Raw genomic sequence first — 16,408 nt, 5'->3', positions numbered from 1 at the left:
ATATTCAGTATTCCTTTTAGTGCAATGTTAACATGAAAAAAAGAATCTGATTAGTCATTATCAAATCCTTTTTTGGCAGCTATTTACTCAGTGTGAGAGGTCACACTAACATCTCCATATTTTCATTTATATATTCCTTAAATTGTTTGCTTATAGGCATTTTCACGATTCAAGGCTTCTTAAATATCCTGTTTAATCTTTTATTTTGTCAAAAATATTTTTATTCTGCATTTTTTCCTCCAAAACACACCTTTCCCCATGAAATAACATTAGCTCGGTGGGAGAAAAATATTTTTACAACAAATTTTTAATGTTAGGATCAAAGCACATCACCATTTTGTGCTGGCTTTGCTGACACACACAACTGGCTTGGAAAATATTGTGGCTAGAGATACACATTGTAGGCAATAATATTTGCTAGTGGCAACTAGAGGTATTGGGTGCTGCAATACACTAAATGAAATAATGTATTTGTTGGTAGGATGGAAATACTGTGATCCCACCAAAATTTCTTCTAGAGCCCATCCTGTCAGATTTCTGAGGAATTAGGAGAACCTTCTTGTTCTATTCGCTTGATAAAGGGACCACCATGATTAAGTGGACTGACAAATAAAATAAGCAAAGTTGGCTTTAGAGAAAATCCTTCTGAAAAGCTTGATGGACAAGTTATATTAATTGAAAGCCCATAGTGAATTCAGAGGTTACCACTGCTTGCTTTATGAACACTTTTGGCTTAAATTTCTGAGCCCAGAAACATAATCTGTGTGTCATTATTAATTTTCATTGGTCCTTGGCTCAAATTTTACTTTTGTTACTGTATATGGCCAGCTGTGCTGGCTGGAGAATTCTGGAAGTTGAAGTCCACAATCTTAAAGTTGCCTAGTTTGGGGACACTTGTGCTAGTAGAAGAAAATTCATCAGCAGTGTTAACTAGGAAATGTGCATCTGAACCAAGACGGTGTACATGTACTTCGTTTAGAATAGGTATAAACACTTGGGAAAGTTTTCTTCCAAAAATGTGGACATTCCACATAAATGAAGGCATATTTTATTCTGGTCAGAAGGTAGGGACACTGCAAAAGACATGATTATCCAATTATCGCTTGGTCTCAAAATCCATTTGTTCCATCTTTTACTAAATTAGGTTTCAAGGCAAGGTAGATAGCTCCTGGGTAACTGAATCATCACTTATTGCATTGTCCCACGGTGACTCAACTCCAGGGGAGAACAAGAGAATAATTGGATTGATCTAGCTTGCGTATGAGAACTTCTGCTAATAATGGAAGGAATGAGAAAAAAACAGGAGACAAAAAAAATAAAACGACTCTATCCAGCTCCCTTCTAGTTCCGATGGCCTGATTGTGCCTTGGACTCAATGTTGACTTCTTGTCACTGCCTGGACAAGTCCCTGCAATTTTCTTAGCAAGACTTCAAAAGTGATTTGTCATTGCCTATTTCCTAGGCCCAAGAGAAGGATTGGCCCAGGGTCAACCAGTTGGCTTTGTGCCTAAGGCAGGATTAGGACTGGCCTGGCACTTTAACACTACACATACTTCTCAACTTAAGACCACAATTGAGACAGGAACTTTGGTCACTAATTGATGTGGTTGTTAAGAGAGTCATCTCTGATTTTATGACCTTTTTGCTGCAATTATTAAGTGAATCATGCAACTATTAAGCAAATCCAGCTTCCTCCATAGTGGACCCCCGCCCCACCAGCAGCTGACTCAGATGAGGAGGCAGAGTGGGAATCAAGGCCAGCATCAAGGCAATCCGAGTTCTGAGGGGGAAGAGAGAATGGAGCTGTCAGAGACAGAGGCAAAGCCTGGGCCATCCATCAGCTCTCAGATGGAGAGGCAACAGCTCCCATGTTCAGAGGTGGCTGATGAGGAAGAAGAGGAACAGCTGGGTCCTTTGCCTGATGCACGGATGCGCAGAAGGGAGATGAGCGTAGTGGGGATCTATGGGCCATTCCTCGGGATGGAAGAGTTACCACTGCTAGTAAAGATCCACCCTAGCTCTGGTGATAAAAGCAAGGGGTGGAGGTGAATAGGTGTGGAAGACAACTATTCGTCTCCCTGTTAGTCAGCCACTGATAGTCTGAACTTCTGAATCCTGTAGGGAACTCTATTGGAATTCTATCTGAGGCGCTGAGAGTCGGGCGCACCTTCACAGAATGTGTTTCCGCTGCTGGAAAAAGAGTGAGTGCACCTTCCAGGACTTCTGTTACAAGTGTGGCAAGAGAGAGAGAGAGACTCCTGGTGGGTTGGAGCCATTTTTAGGGGGAAAGGGAACGAGCTGCGATTTCCCACAAGCACTTTGTTAGACTGCTGTTGAGAGTGCCATCGTAATTTCAAATGGATTTACTGTTGTAAATCGAGGACTACCTGTATAATTTTATGGAGGATTGGCTGGAAATCTCCTTGTGCTCTGAGCTAACATGACCCAATTTTAAGAATAGGCTAAATGATGAATATATCCAGAATACAGATACAGATCTACAACTGAAGAGTCACAATGAAAGCGTTCCCACTTTTTCAGCAGCTGAATATATTTAACAGTCGCACAACGCAAGGAAAAAAATAGTGCTGAGTAGCAGTTACAGAATCAGAAAGCTTTATTTACACAGAGTAACAAGTAAATTCCTGAGACTGCAGCTGCTCTATAGTGCAATAAAGTCATTTGAGAGAGTACAAATCAGCAGTTTTCTTAATTTTTCCATGTCAGGGAACAGTCTTCACCGACATTAGATTTTGAACAAACACCAACTACAGAGCTGACTTTGTATATATGTCAATATGTTTGCATCTGTGCAATTACCATGAACAAAAAGACATACATACATGTGTCTGTGTACACCCACACACCCACGCACACCCTTGGAACTAAACATTGCTAGACTTCAAGGATTTTCAAAGGCTTTTTGGCCATCATTGTGTTCTGATTCATTGGTTCTTAGACACTGAAAATATAATGCTGAAAAAGACTACTATAATTCTAAAAATATTCTCTAGTCCTGTTTCAAGAAGGAGTATCTAAAATGCATTTGTAGTACAATTATTACTGGGCAAAAGAAATTATGCTACTTGTGAAAAGTTACAGTAAAATCCAGAAATACGTTCTATTTCACCTTATTTTTTTCTTCAGTATGTAATTAAATACATACTAAATATTTATTCAGTTCTAAATAGCAATGACTGTTAGATCTACAATACATTCCCTATAAGAACATTCATCAGTGCTAATAGGATAAAACCCTTCCATAAAAGTTGCATTTAAAAACTTTTTTTTTTAAAGGGAAAATTATTGACATTTATTGCTGTTGTCATTGCATTTCAACAGTACAGATTGATCTGTGTGCCAACTAAGCTGTTGTCCGTCTGTCTGCCTGCTGATTTGAATGTACTGCTTAGCAAACAAAAGTATTATTTGCAATGGCAGTGAATGTTCACAAAAAAACTCAATATACCTGATCAAAACCTGCTGTAGGAACTAGTTCCAGGAAACTAACTAATCCGGCAGGAGCACAGGATCCCCAGTAGAGGAATCCAATGGTGTTTTTTTCAGTGGATATGACCAAGCATAGATACAGCTGAACATCTTTCTTTTTTTTCTTTTCAGAACAGCACCCCTGTATGTTACCATCAAAAGTATTTTCCGTAAACATACACTTATATTTCAGATGTTTACATTTTGTGTGAATGTACATGCATGCACATACGTCTCATCTATATATACAGCCATACATACATCCTTACATCCCATAACATTTTGCTTCTATTTAAAAGAAAAAAAAAGAAGTAAGGCTTTAAAAACTCAGTTTCAATACATAAATCATACAACAACACCAAACCCAATGCAATCCTGGGATTAATTTTAGGTAAACACTCTATTGTTAAGTATGCAGATGTGTTCACTGTAAGGCCATTTGCTAGTGAAGCATCATTGCTAAGGCAAAGAAAGTTTGCAGCTATATAAACTAAGCTACAGTTAGGCGAGTTGGGTAGTGATCCTCTGGGGGGCACTTTCCTACTCTGTGTACATAGCTTCTCATAGGTTGCAGCCCTTTTAGTTTTTTAGAAAGCCCTTATGCATAAAAACCCTAAATAAGAAAAGACTGCCTCTACCACATGAAAGACAAAGCAAACTGTCATTAATCAAGATGTATGTTAAGTAAAAGCTGATACACTATCTCAAAAAGCATAAGGTTAATGGCATAAGATGTACTCTCTGTTGGCAAGCCCACATAAAAATGCTATGATTAGGAAGCATTACTTCCAAGTGAAAATGTGATAGCAAAGAACACGCTATTTTTGTGCACAGCACACAGGCAACCATTTCTCTGAGGATAGGTCATGTTTAATAAAATAATAATTTCTATGCAATCCAAGTTGGTGGGGAGAATTTTGACAGAACCATGCAATAAAACAGAAAATAAATCCAGTGGGTTGGATCCAGATGAAATGAAATGAAGATATCATTTACTGAAATTAACGAGTCTTAAGTAACTTACCCCACAACCCTACACTCACATTTACTCAGAAGTAAGTCACACCAAACTCAGTTACTTTGGTGTAAATATATATACAATCCTGATATGGTCTGATCCAAAATTAGCAATTAATTTAACAATACCACAGAAAAATGCTATGTGTTATATTTGCACAGAGTACTTTGTTTTCAAAGAAAAAAACAGCTATGCAGATAAAAAATATGGATCAATATGCCTTATCTGAAATAGTTAATAGCCTAAACAATCCATTTGAGTGCCTATTCCAATATGCCATATAGGAATTTTCAAACACTGCTCAACAGATCTCTGACAGTACACATGTAGCCTGAATAACAAATCTATTATTCAAAACTTGCATTGAGTAAGCTCTTTTGGCCATAGCCACCTGATTGGTTGTCCAGATGTTATACAACCAAAACCTGTATCTAATAACATGGTATGCATACTTGCACATTACCCTACAGACTCTGTTTATATCAATAATTAAAGATTATTCATTTGCCATTGTAATTTTTGCCCATAGTGACCTCCAGGTGATAAACAACCGGCTTAGTTTGTCAGCATAAATGTATTTAATTATTGCACTCAATAGAAAGGTTACCTCTCTAGTAAGAGCTTGGGTATCACTTGAACAAAGACAAATTTTATAGCACCACATGACTCTGGTGCTGTCCTCAGTAAAAGAGGTAAACAACTTGTATGGTCAAAAATGAATTTGCATGCCTCACACATATTTTATTATTTCTTATTTATCACAAAATACTGTATTATCCAACCTCTCTGCCATTCATTTCACCTACTCTTCCTCCAGGTCTTCCACATAAGAAGAAATGCTAAAGAAGAAAATGTGATTCCTTGGAGTGGTGTTGTGAAGGACAGCAGCGATAGCTTTGTATTCACGCTACAGAAGTTCCTGTCTCTAAAGCAGAACACCAACTATCTTAATACTTTTGTAGCGGAGCAAAATTCAGGGAAAGGAAAAAGAAACTATCATTTTCAGAGCAAGCATCTTCCTCCAGTGTGCCTTATAAGCTTTTTTTTTTTTTTTTTAAATCAGGAAGGATTAATTTTAGCAGTCACACTACCTATGGAGCTGGTCTGAAAATTGAAAATTTTGCCTTGGGGAAAAAATGGTATTCTTAACTTTCAGAAGATCAATAACAATTAAAAGCTGGGCTTTGGCTTACAGTCAGCTAGACCAACCACTGTTTTATCTTTACACCAAAAACTGGTGGAAAGACTGGAATATGTGAAAAAAAATCCAAACCTAGAGGAATTACAGAATGTTGGTATAAGTACAATTTTTAGGAGCTCAGCGCCCATGATTAATCCAGACACATTTACATTAGTGCAATGCACCTGGAGCAGTGGAATTGATACTATTGTCAAGATAAAGAGATTTTCTCAGAGCTCCTAACATTCAGTGTTCATAACAACATTGCTACATAATTACAGCCACTACCATTACCTGGTAAAATTTATAGGGTCAAAAGCAGTAAGAGAGGAAGAAAACTTCCAGATCTTTCATATTCCTGATAACCCACAGTGAGATGTAAAACTAATTAATTCAGCTCAAATTGTAAAAACAAAACAAAACCTAATTCCAAGTCAAATCTATGAAAACCTGTCTCTTATAACATTTCTATGTTTCTGAAAGCAAGTAATGTATGTTAACTTGGGTTGCAATTAACAGATTTCGCAAGCATGAAAACAGACCACCAAGTTATTCCATGGTACAAAAACGTAAATAGAATTTCAGCCTAATACTATTTTTATTTTCACTTGTGTATCTGTATGCGCATACACACATACACATATGCCCTATGTGTCACATAAGCTTCATACAGAAAATAATAAAAATGAACATGTGAGGAAATAAAGTTTACTGTGAAAGTTCAAATGAGCAATTGTGAAGCTTTAGCTTAGATGAGTTTTTCCGTGATTTTAGATGCCATACGCATTAATGTCATTATGGGAAAAGTTAAAAATAGGATATCATTTTTAAGAAATAATTTCTTGTTGTTTTTCTTTTCATAAAGAAAGGACTAGATTTCATTCATCAATGAATAACTTGGCTTTGTCATTATGTGCTAAATTATCATTGTTGGTTGCCCAACATAAGGAGTTAAGGGGTGAAAGGGAAAATATTGGAGTGTCAAGTAAATATTAGAATCTCAAACAGCATTTTGTATTAGTTTTGTTATACCAAAACCCCAAACCTCTGCCATCCACATAACTTAAACTAAGCCTGCTGTGAATTCAGGGAATTATAATCACAATGTATTAGAGGACACTCAAGTGAGAAGGCTATTTTAAAATATGTATTGAACATCATGGTGGTTAGACACATGTTCCAGCAATATAATGGAAAGTCAAGCAGAGCAGTGAATAGATGCAGTCTAAAACTCTTCTCATTACCTATTGTGATCCATCTATCCCTGTTTACATAACTATGTGATCAAGTTTCCTTAGATTGAAATATAAAATGCAAGAACCACTCAATTCACTAGGAAAATTGAATTCCATTCTCCTACATAATAAATCATGCACCATTATTTCATAATCTGCAAACTATGATTTGTGTTTGCCAACCAAATGACAATTGTAAGTGACAGGCTGATAATGGATTATAATCTTATTTTAGAGGAGGAATGCAAATGCTATTTTTGGCAGTTTAGATTTGCATGCTTTGACAATGAAGGACTGTTTGCCCATTACTAAAGCGTGGCTTGGTATTACAATTGAACAAAATCTCCTGTTACTTTAGATATCTTGACAATCAAGTCAACTGCACCAAGTTTAGACGAGTGCATTTCTGTCACATTTGTGTGAACATTCACTTATCATGGCTATGTGATCCTGGGTTTTATGCTGAGCACAAAGTGTTAGCCTCCTGAATATCATGACTTATTCTGCAAAAGACACACACATATACACACACATACCTGTGCACATTCATTTGTTTCTAGAAATAAACTAGATATACTTTGAAAAAACAGAAATTGAAGCTGTGGCTGAGCAGAATTTCCAGTGTTTAGAAGACAGAACCCTGGTTCTGCTTGATTATTTGCTCCATCTTTTGAAGAAGTATGCTAAAACGGTTAATGAATTTGGGGATACTATATGTAATACAATTTAATATGTTGCAGAACTGAAAGCTGAGAATGAGAACAGCAAAATCAGTGTGGGCATAAAATGAAAGAGTGAGAAAATCTGTAAATACCACAACAGGAAATGAGTGATGACATCTTTCTCAAAAGACTTAATGTAACTATCATAAGCCAGGCTGTATAAACTGCTTCTGCAGTGATACACTAAACCATAATAAAAGCAAGGCAAACCAAGCCCAAAATAACACAGAGCTAGTCCTTCAGACAAGGATTTCTCAACCTCAGCAGCATGGACTTCAGTCCCAGGATACTGGATGGGAAAGTCTGGGACAGAGGTCTCTAAACTTGGCAACTTTAAGACTTCTGGACTTCAACTCCCAGAACTGTCCAGACAGCATGGCTGGCTGAGGAATTCTGGGAGATGAAGTACATACATCTTAAAGTTGCTAAGTTTGGAGACTCCTGGTCTGGGAGGTAAAGTCCACACTTCTTAAAGTTACTGAGGTTGAGAAACATTGGTCAAGACTTTTTGGGATTATTAAAAAGAAAGGGGAATATAAGGAAACTAGAGGAAGTATCTTTTAGAAACTACAGCTAGGGTTCCCAGTGCTCATATACAGCAGTGCCTTATGTCGCATAACTCAATGGAAATGCTGAATAATGCACTCAGATCTTTTTTTGACAATAATAATATACTCTCCAAGATTTGGTTGCCTGTATTTTGCACTAGGTTTACTTTCTTCTACAGCAAATTAAGGAAACAGGGAAGTGGGTTTCTGTTGGATGCATTTCCTTTTTCTCTTAGTTATATTCATCCTTATCTCCCATGGTAGCAGTGGCAGAAAGTGTCACATGTAATCAGACACAGGTCACTCAACAGTGCCATGTGTGCTCACTATTGGACTACTGTTGTTCACTGAAGCTAGAAGTAACACATTACTGTATACGCTATATTATTTTCATCTTTTCATGTGATGAAAATACCTAAATACTGAGTAATGACTGAAAAACAAGATTTATCTTTAATTGCTTTCTACTGATGAATGTGATAGGCTATATACCAAGGATGACAAATGGTACAAACCCCAAGTTTAAGAGACTTCATGCCAGATAAGAGCCATGATCCCTTTTCAGATGCCAACTACTAAATCTAAAGAATCATTTTTGTTCACAGGTTATAGTATCACCAATTTAATTTCATTATTCCTTGAAATTTAACTAAAATATCATGAGTGCAAAAATATTCTCAATATTTCACTTCTACAGACAAAGCCTCTGGCCTCTTCTTGCAGATAAATTAATAGCAACCATGAACTAGAGGTCATGTATCAAAATGTGCATCCAACCCATTAAATCTGATCCAGGTGAAGATGAGTAAGAGCACATTGCAAATGATACCTGTATGTTTGATTTGGATAAGGAGGCCTTTTAATAAGCACAGATCTCTTTTACTAATATGGATAAAAATCCATTGTGCTTTCCTTTCATAATGTTATTGGTATGCGTGTGTTTAGTAGACCATAACAAACTACTGTGATTCTGGGAATTAGGATTCTACATATATTATGAGAAATTTGACTTGTGAGATTTTATAAGATCTATGGATAGGTGATCTAAAAACAACAACAGAAAATGAATTCAAATACTAATACTAATCTCCACTTTTTGCTCCTTTGATAAGGACCTCCTTTGATAAGGAGGTTATATCAGCCAACAGCAAAAAAAAAGAAAAGAAAAGAAAAAGCTTATTTATATTACCAAATGCCATTCCCATTAGAAGATGGACCTGCTGACTCTCTAGGCAGCAAATTAACCTACTTTGAAAAAAAATGACCCGGAGTTTTTGGCCTTTCCTTTCAAGTTTTGATATATCCACAGAGCTTTCTTTTTCTTTTAAATATGTTGATGTTAACATTGGAAGTTTTTCCTATGAAAAGCTACAGTAGTTCTAATAAGTTCCCCACAAAAAGCTAACCAAAATTTGGCAATGCTTTTTGTTCTGGTTCACCTGCCAAGGAGAAGGGAAATGTGGATTTTTCTCCTCTGGTTTGCATTAACATGTGTGAGTTTGCCACTGCTAAAAGCCTTGGTGCAGGCAGATCCTTTCCCCTTAGTGCTCTCAATTGTTTTCTATTTGCTCAATATCTAATTCACCACCCAACTGAAAGATGTTATCCCCACCAGTCCCGCTGTTCCTCCATGAGGAGTTTTCAACTTCTCTCCTACTATTCTCATCTTCTGCAGCACAGAAATCTGAATCTTCGTAGGAGAAATCTTCTTCCTGGTTAGGATGATGTTCTTCTGAATTTGAATGAGGCTCTGGAACAGGGGTGCAGGCTGGTGTCCTGCCAGGCATGACGTCCACGTTGGTGGCCCATGAGTTATTGCTGCTGGTGCCAAGGGAGAACTGGTTCTGCTGAGGGCAGTCATCGACTGTGGTGCTAAGACTGTTAAAGGTTTGACAGTTCTGCAAAAAGATAAAAGAAAATAATCAACTTGAATGTGCAGCAATCAATACACAAACCCGAGTCTTTCCTTCTCAGGAGTCTATTATTTCCTCTATTGCATCATTATCTTATCATTTTAGGATGACTTTCAAAGCTTAAATAAGATTTTTATTCACTGCCATGAAGAAATGTGTACAACACAGCCCTATCCCAAGAATATGAACAGTTAGAGATGTTAATTACATTTTACTGAAATTTTGCCAGACCTGATTAAAACTGATTGTGTATATTCCCTGCGGTAGTTCAATAAAATGTTTTCACTGAAGTCTAGAATTAGGCTTTATACTAGCAAAAAGCCTAATTCTAGACTTCAATGAAAACATTTTATTGCATGATTCTTAGACTACCATCTTTAGGTCATACCCATTTCCAAACACAAACTAGATCTGAACTTCAGAGGAGGAAGAACATGATCAAGTTGCTTGTTCTGCCTTCCTGTCCACCTCCAGAAATATTCAAGAACTTAAAACAGAGACCAGACAGGGGCTGACATGAGATATTTTAGATCCAAAAGACCGGAGATTTTCTCTTCTGTTTGCAAAGAGGTAGATAATTATTTTTTAAAACATGGATTAAAATAAAGCCATAAGTCAGCACTCCTTTCTTACTTCCCTTTGCTTTTCCTTTTTGGACCTGGAAAGTAGCCAATAATTTAGCTCAATTTATAAGGAAGGCCTAGAACTAGGGGTGGGATTCAGCCGTTTCAGGCCAGTTTGGGTGAACCGGATGTTAAATTTACATCTAATTTGCCAAACCAGTAATTGAACCGACTGGCTGGCCCCACCCACCCAGGAATCTCTATGCAGCCCATTTTGGATGCAGGTAAGTTCAGGGTCCGCACAGAGGTTTTGGGAGGGCGAAAAATGGCCCTCCCAGAAGTTCTGGAAGGAGATACCCATCATGGCCACACCATGGATTGTTGGGTGGCAACAACCGGGCAGAGAACTGGTTTGGGGATTTTTTAATCCCATCCCTGCCTAGAACAACTCATTAGAAACCATCCAGGGTTATGGATTAAATTCATGCAGGGTCACAGATTTCTATTTTCTGAGTCACTGTCATTCTGATTTTAAAAAGGGGGGGGGGCTTGCCCTGTTTATAGATATACAAATCAGAAAGTATACACATTTGCAACCTTCCTTCCCCATCCTTGAAAGCCACAAACCAAGTTTGCCTATACTGAAAGTTTTCCTAGAGTTTGGGGGAAAGGATGACATTATGACTTAGTTGCAGATGTAAGCTTATTAGCAGAGGAAGCATTTGTTACTCATGAGGTCTCAGCCTCTGACACAGTACTTCGGTTTCCAGTTACCTGGTAACTACTAAAAAACATTCCGTTTTCAAACAGGGCTGCAAATGAAGTGGTTTAGCTCTCCAAATGGTACTTTTCACTCCTCTCTGTTCAGAAGGAATTGTGTCAACACCTGTTCTCTTGTGTGCCAGGATTAAAGGTGTATACTAACTCGCATTGAAAGGGATCTTTTCAGTTTTTCAATTGCAGAACAAGTGTTCTGTTGATTAACCCATCATTGGAGGAGCACTCCAAGACCTTTGCAAGGCAGCTTTCCTTCGTCTCCGTCTTTTAACAAATAAAATTCTTATTGAACAGGAGCACCAAACACCTTTCTCAAACATTCATCATTTGTGGGACAGAAAGAACGAACTAATTAATTGGTTAGCCTGAACTATTGTATAATTGCTGTGACTAGATGAGAGGGAAAGGGCAATTCTGCTGGAGCTTTTTGAAATCAAACACAGCACTGCCTTAAACTGCAATCGACCGGCTTGCCAGTTTTATCCCGAGAAGCCTGAGGTGATGTTCCAAAGTTCATAGAGACCAAAGATAATATCCCGCTGAATTGTGCACCCGTTTGCAAAATTCAAGTGACAAGCAGATGATTTGCCCATTCCTGGGGTGCTAAGCTCAAGGCCAGTTCCCAGACACAAGTTCGAACAGCTTGTGGTTTTATTGTAATTATCAAATATTCGGAAAGGGCAGGGCAGGTTTGCTGATTTTTTTGAGTAGGCACTGAGTAAACGTGAAGCTATGGGAACACATCTTCTGCAAAAAAAAAAAAAAAACATCTCCCAAAAGGAGAGATACCAAGTCAGGTAGCAAACAGTAGTTCCCATTGTAATTCTATTGTTTCAAGGTCATGCAACCTCTGAGAAAAAGTGCTCTGGGAACAGCGTTTGTGCAGCTGCTACCCACCTCAACCTCCCTTTTAAAAGCCGTCTTGCTAAATAACTTTCCTGCACTGATGTGAACCACCATCTAGCTCTTCTTCCTCCATCTATTGTTCTGCACTATAAAAAGTTGGTTGGAAATCTAGCAACTAGATGGAGCAAACTGGGTTCCTGGTTGCACAGAGTGGGAGCCTGGCTTCCCTTTTAATGAATTTATAGCTGGAATAAAATACTGCCTTTAAATGAAGACATAATGACACGGGGGACAAGATGTGTCTCAGCTTGTGAAAAGGGAATGGAAATGCGGAGCGGACTGATCAGAAACCCAAACTGATGCATATTTTACTAGACCCTGGGTGACTCGGTCAACAAGGATTCCTGCTTCCAAACTGATTAACAATTGCAGTGATACCTGTTTTCCACCTTATCACAACAATGTGTTTCGGAGACAAGAGAGATCAGGAGTGGGACATTTTGAATTCTGATTCTCAAAAAAAAAAAAAAAAAAAATTCTGAGCTTTAAGATCTTTAGTTCAACATGCATGTCTTTTGCACTAGTTAAATCTTCTAGAATTTATTTTAAAAAATAAAACTATTTCCCAAAAATCTGAAATTTTCCCCTTTCTTGAAATAAACAATCAACAATAATGTTACAAGGGATTAGAAAAAAAGATGAAGCGATATTCCAGGAGAGAGAAGATGTTGTGTACTGATTTAAGATATGGGGATAATAAACATGTGGTCCTTGATGTATCATACTGTATGCTTCTTCAGTATAACAAGAAGCAGAAAATAGAATTTGTTTTCTTATGCAGAAAGAACAACCCAATGCAGGGGAATTTATCTATGCCGAAGCTATTCAACTCCACAGCATCTAGATGTGGTAGGTGCAAAACCTGACCAGGCACTTGGTTGCACTTATTGAAATCATAATGCAAGATGCTTTGAATGCTTGCCTCAAATCCACAGAATATGCACTTGTTGAGATTCCTTAACATTGGGTTTTATCATTGGGTAGGCACCCTAAAATAGCTCGTTCTATTTCAAGAAATGAAAAAATCTAGATACAGGTAGTCCTTGACTTACGACCACAATTGATCCCAACATTTCTATTGCTAAGCGAGATAGTTAAGTAAGGTTTTGACCCATTTTATGACCTTTCCTGCCACAATTGTTAAGTGGATCACTCCAGTTGTTAAGTTAGTAACCTGGTTGTTAAGTGAATCTGGCTTCCTTGTTGTCTTTGCTTGTCAGAAGGTCGCAAAAGGGGATCACATGATCCTGGGATACTGCAACCATCATAAATATGAGTCAGTTTTCAAGCAACAGAATTTTGATCATGTGGAACCATGGGGATGCTGCAATGGTCATAAGTGTGAAATCACTTTTTCAGTGCCGTTGTAAGTTCGAACAGTCACTGAACCAACTGTAAGTTGACGACTACTTGGATTAGATTTTTAGAGGAATCATGAAGTGACCTGGTTGGATCCCTATGGCTGTTATATGTGCTTAACTGAGCTAGAAATCACCATACAAGCCACCCAGAGCTGCTTGGTTGAATTGGGCAGATATAGAAGTTGAATGAATGAACAAACAAACAAAAAAATTTTTTGGAAAAATCTGTGCAATACCAAGATACCAAATGATCAACGTTAAAATGTTTCCATAGATTTTTAACCAAATTAATTGACTTGAGAACTGGAGTTTTTGTGAATAACTACCAAAAGCTTTGCCCTTATATAATCTTATGGAGAAAAGCACAAAGACACCTGCAACTGAAACAGATGAAAGATCAAAGGTAGCAGCATTTTTAGAGCAAGAGCAGAGATCAGCATGGCTCAGATAAAAGAGAAGAGCTATGAAGATAAGGTGTGATCTTTAATATGTGCACTGCAAGGAAAGAAAACCAAACAGGTAACTCTAGTTTTGTTTATTTTTAGTTATGAGTAGCAAGCTTTACCCTTATTTGCGTTAATGCAAGTCCATATCCATAATTTGCTTATTTTCTGATCGATGAAAAAGCTCCCAATGAGGTGATGCAAAACACAATACAAATAATAAAGACACCCAACAACCAACATTTTAAAAGAATTTATATAAATATATTGCTATCGGCATATAAAAGAGTACAAAGCAGAGCTTCCTGCAATCCGATTTTAAAATAATAACATAAATATAGAACTTTCAACCCTTCCAAATCTCTAAAGGGAAAGTTGCACGTTCTATGCACAAATGCTTACATTTAAATGTTCTAAACCAGAGCTATCTTATCTATTTATTATGTAATGACTATAATTTCATGACAAGGGTTCTGATAGTCAATTCCAAATTGTGCTCAGTTTTGTCCAATTAAGTGTGTGCCAACCTTATCTATAATAATCCCTTAAATCTGTTGCTTCTTTTTTCCTGCAACTTTAGTGTTCCTCCTTCCCCATGTAGTTATGTTATACTCCCATGGGAAATAGAGAAGCTTCCATTATTACTGATCCTCTCTGGATTTAACACAAATGGAAAATGGGCTATTGGATAGCAAGAACAAAGGCTCCCAAAAGGAAGTTATGGTTACACTTTGATCCTCCTACTGTATAAAAAAAGGATTATCCTGTGATTATTAAGTCTTATTTCCCATGAAGTAGAGGCGGACACTTTCTGTTCATTAAGTGATCCCAGATATTGAAACTTAAAGGAGTAAAGGATTATTACAATGAGTAATACATTAACTCCTCAACTTACAACCGTTCATTTAGTAACCGTTCAAAGTTACAACAGCACTGAAAAAAGTGAGTTACGGCTGTTTTTCACATTTACAACCATTGCAGGGTCTCCATGGTTACATGATTGAAATTCAGATGCTTGGGAACTGGTTCATATTTATGACGGTTACAGTGTCTCAGGGTCATGTGATTCCCCTTTTGCAACCTTCTGAGAAGCAAAGTCAATGCAGAAACCAGATTCACTTAACAACCATGTTACCCACTTAACAACTGCAGTGATTCACTTAACAGCTGTGGCAAGAAAGCGGGGCCAAACACACTTACCAATTCTCTCACTTAGCAACAGAAATCGCGGGCTCAACTGTAGTCACAAGTCAAGGATTGCCTGTAGTTTTCCATACTTTACAATCTGATGTCATGAATTTTCCATATCTGTTGGTTGCCACAGGTGGTGTTGCCAGGGAAACATAACAGAATCATTTCATCCAAATGCAGGGTAAATGGAAGGACAGGGGAAACTGAGGGACAGATATTCTAGCTGCAGCCTGGTATCTGCCACCATAAGTTAGCTAATCTTGATACAGACAGATGCAGAGAAAAATACATCAGTGTAAGAAGGGAGGAAAAAGTGTTGTTGACACACCATCTATCAAAATGAGTCTCTACACAAAGATCTAGATTCCATGGCCTGCTTGCTTGGCCCAGCATTCCTCAAATTCCAGAGCTGATTTCATTCTCAGCTGACTACTTGTGAATAAGCATTATATGTTGGCCCTGAGAAAAAGGTTTGGTTATCAGCATACAAAGGACTAAGATTCTGCAAACATGCCTTGTCATGCCAATACAAGCCTTACCTTGGCATATCTTTTATATCATTAGTTTGAAAAGGCTGGGAATATTATTTTTAAAAATCTTGGTTTGGAGGGGGGGATCGTTTATGTACAGTAGCTTTGTTTCAGCATGTTTTTTAAGCATTCTGAAACCAGGATTTTGAAAGGTCTTTTGACTGAAGGGCTATCTCACTAGGAGACTTAAAATGTTGGGTCTACAGCCAAACTTTCAATTGAATGCCCAGATTAAAATCAAATATGCTCAAGAAATTCAACACCAAAATAAACGTTGCTTTTCTGATGATAAGGAAGGATATCTTCCCAGGCATACCTTTATGCAACATTCAAGGGGGGGAAATGTAGTGTTACTTGGATTGTTTTATTCAATCTTTTAAAAAGATAAAAATCATCACGTTGAATCGGACCAACATATTATGCCATAATGACTAGCAAAACACCTACAAGAAGTTCACCACAAGAACATGGACACAATAGTACCCTCACAGTCACTTCACTAACCAACTGATATAAAGAGGCATTCTCCTCC

The 16,408-nt window shown here is 37.6% G+C and overlaps 1 protein-coding gene across 3 annotated transcripts in view; it reads right to left on the bottom strand.

Annotated features, from left to right (window-relative positions):
• Positions 1 to 2,599: 2,599 nt before the first annotated feature.
• The window catches only part of FAM53B (family with sequence similarity 53 member B), a 126,569-nt gene continuing 112,760 nt past the window's right edge, over positions 2,600 to 16,408 (bottom strand). For all 3 annotated transcript variants that reach the window (XM_026669047.2, XM_087964346.1, XM_087964347.1), the window contains exon 6: positions 2,600 to 10,090. In XM_026669047.2, coding sequence (XP_026524832.2) covers positions 9,743 to 10,090 — 348 coding nt within the window. In that variant the 3' untranslated portion in view covers positions 2,600 to 9,742. The remainder of the gene's footprint in view (positions 10,091 to 16,408) is intronic.

This window comes from Notechis scutatus, chromosome 4 (genome assembly GCF_049901735.1).
Source record: "Notechis scutatus isolate UNSWTSFEM ecotype Mainland chromosome 4, rNotScu1.2, whole genome shotgun sequence".
NCBI classification, from domain to species: Eukaryota; Metazoa; Chordata; class Lepidosauria; order Squamata; family Elapidae; genus Notechis; species Notechis scutatus.
The sequence above is the reverse complement of the archived record's forward strand: the minus strand, read 5'-3'. Positions and strand labels throughout refer to the sequence as shown.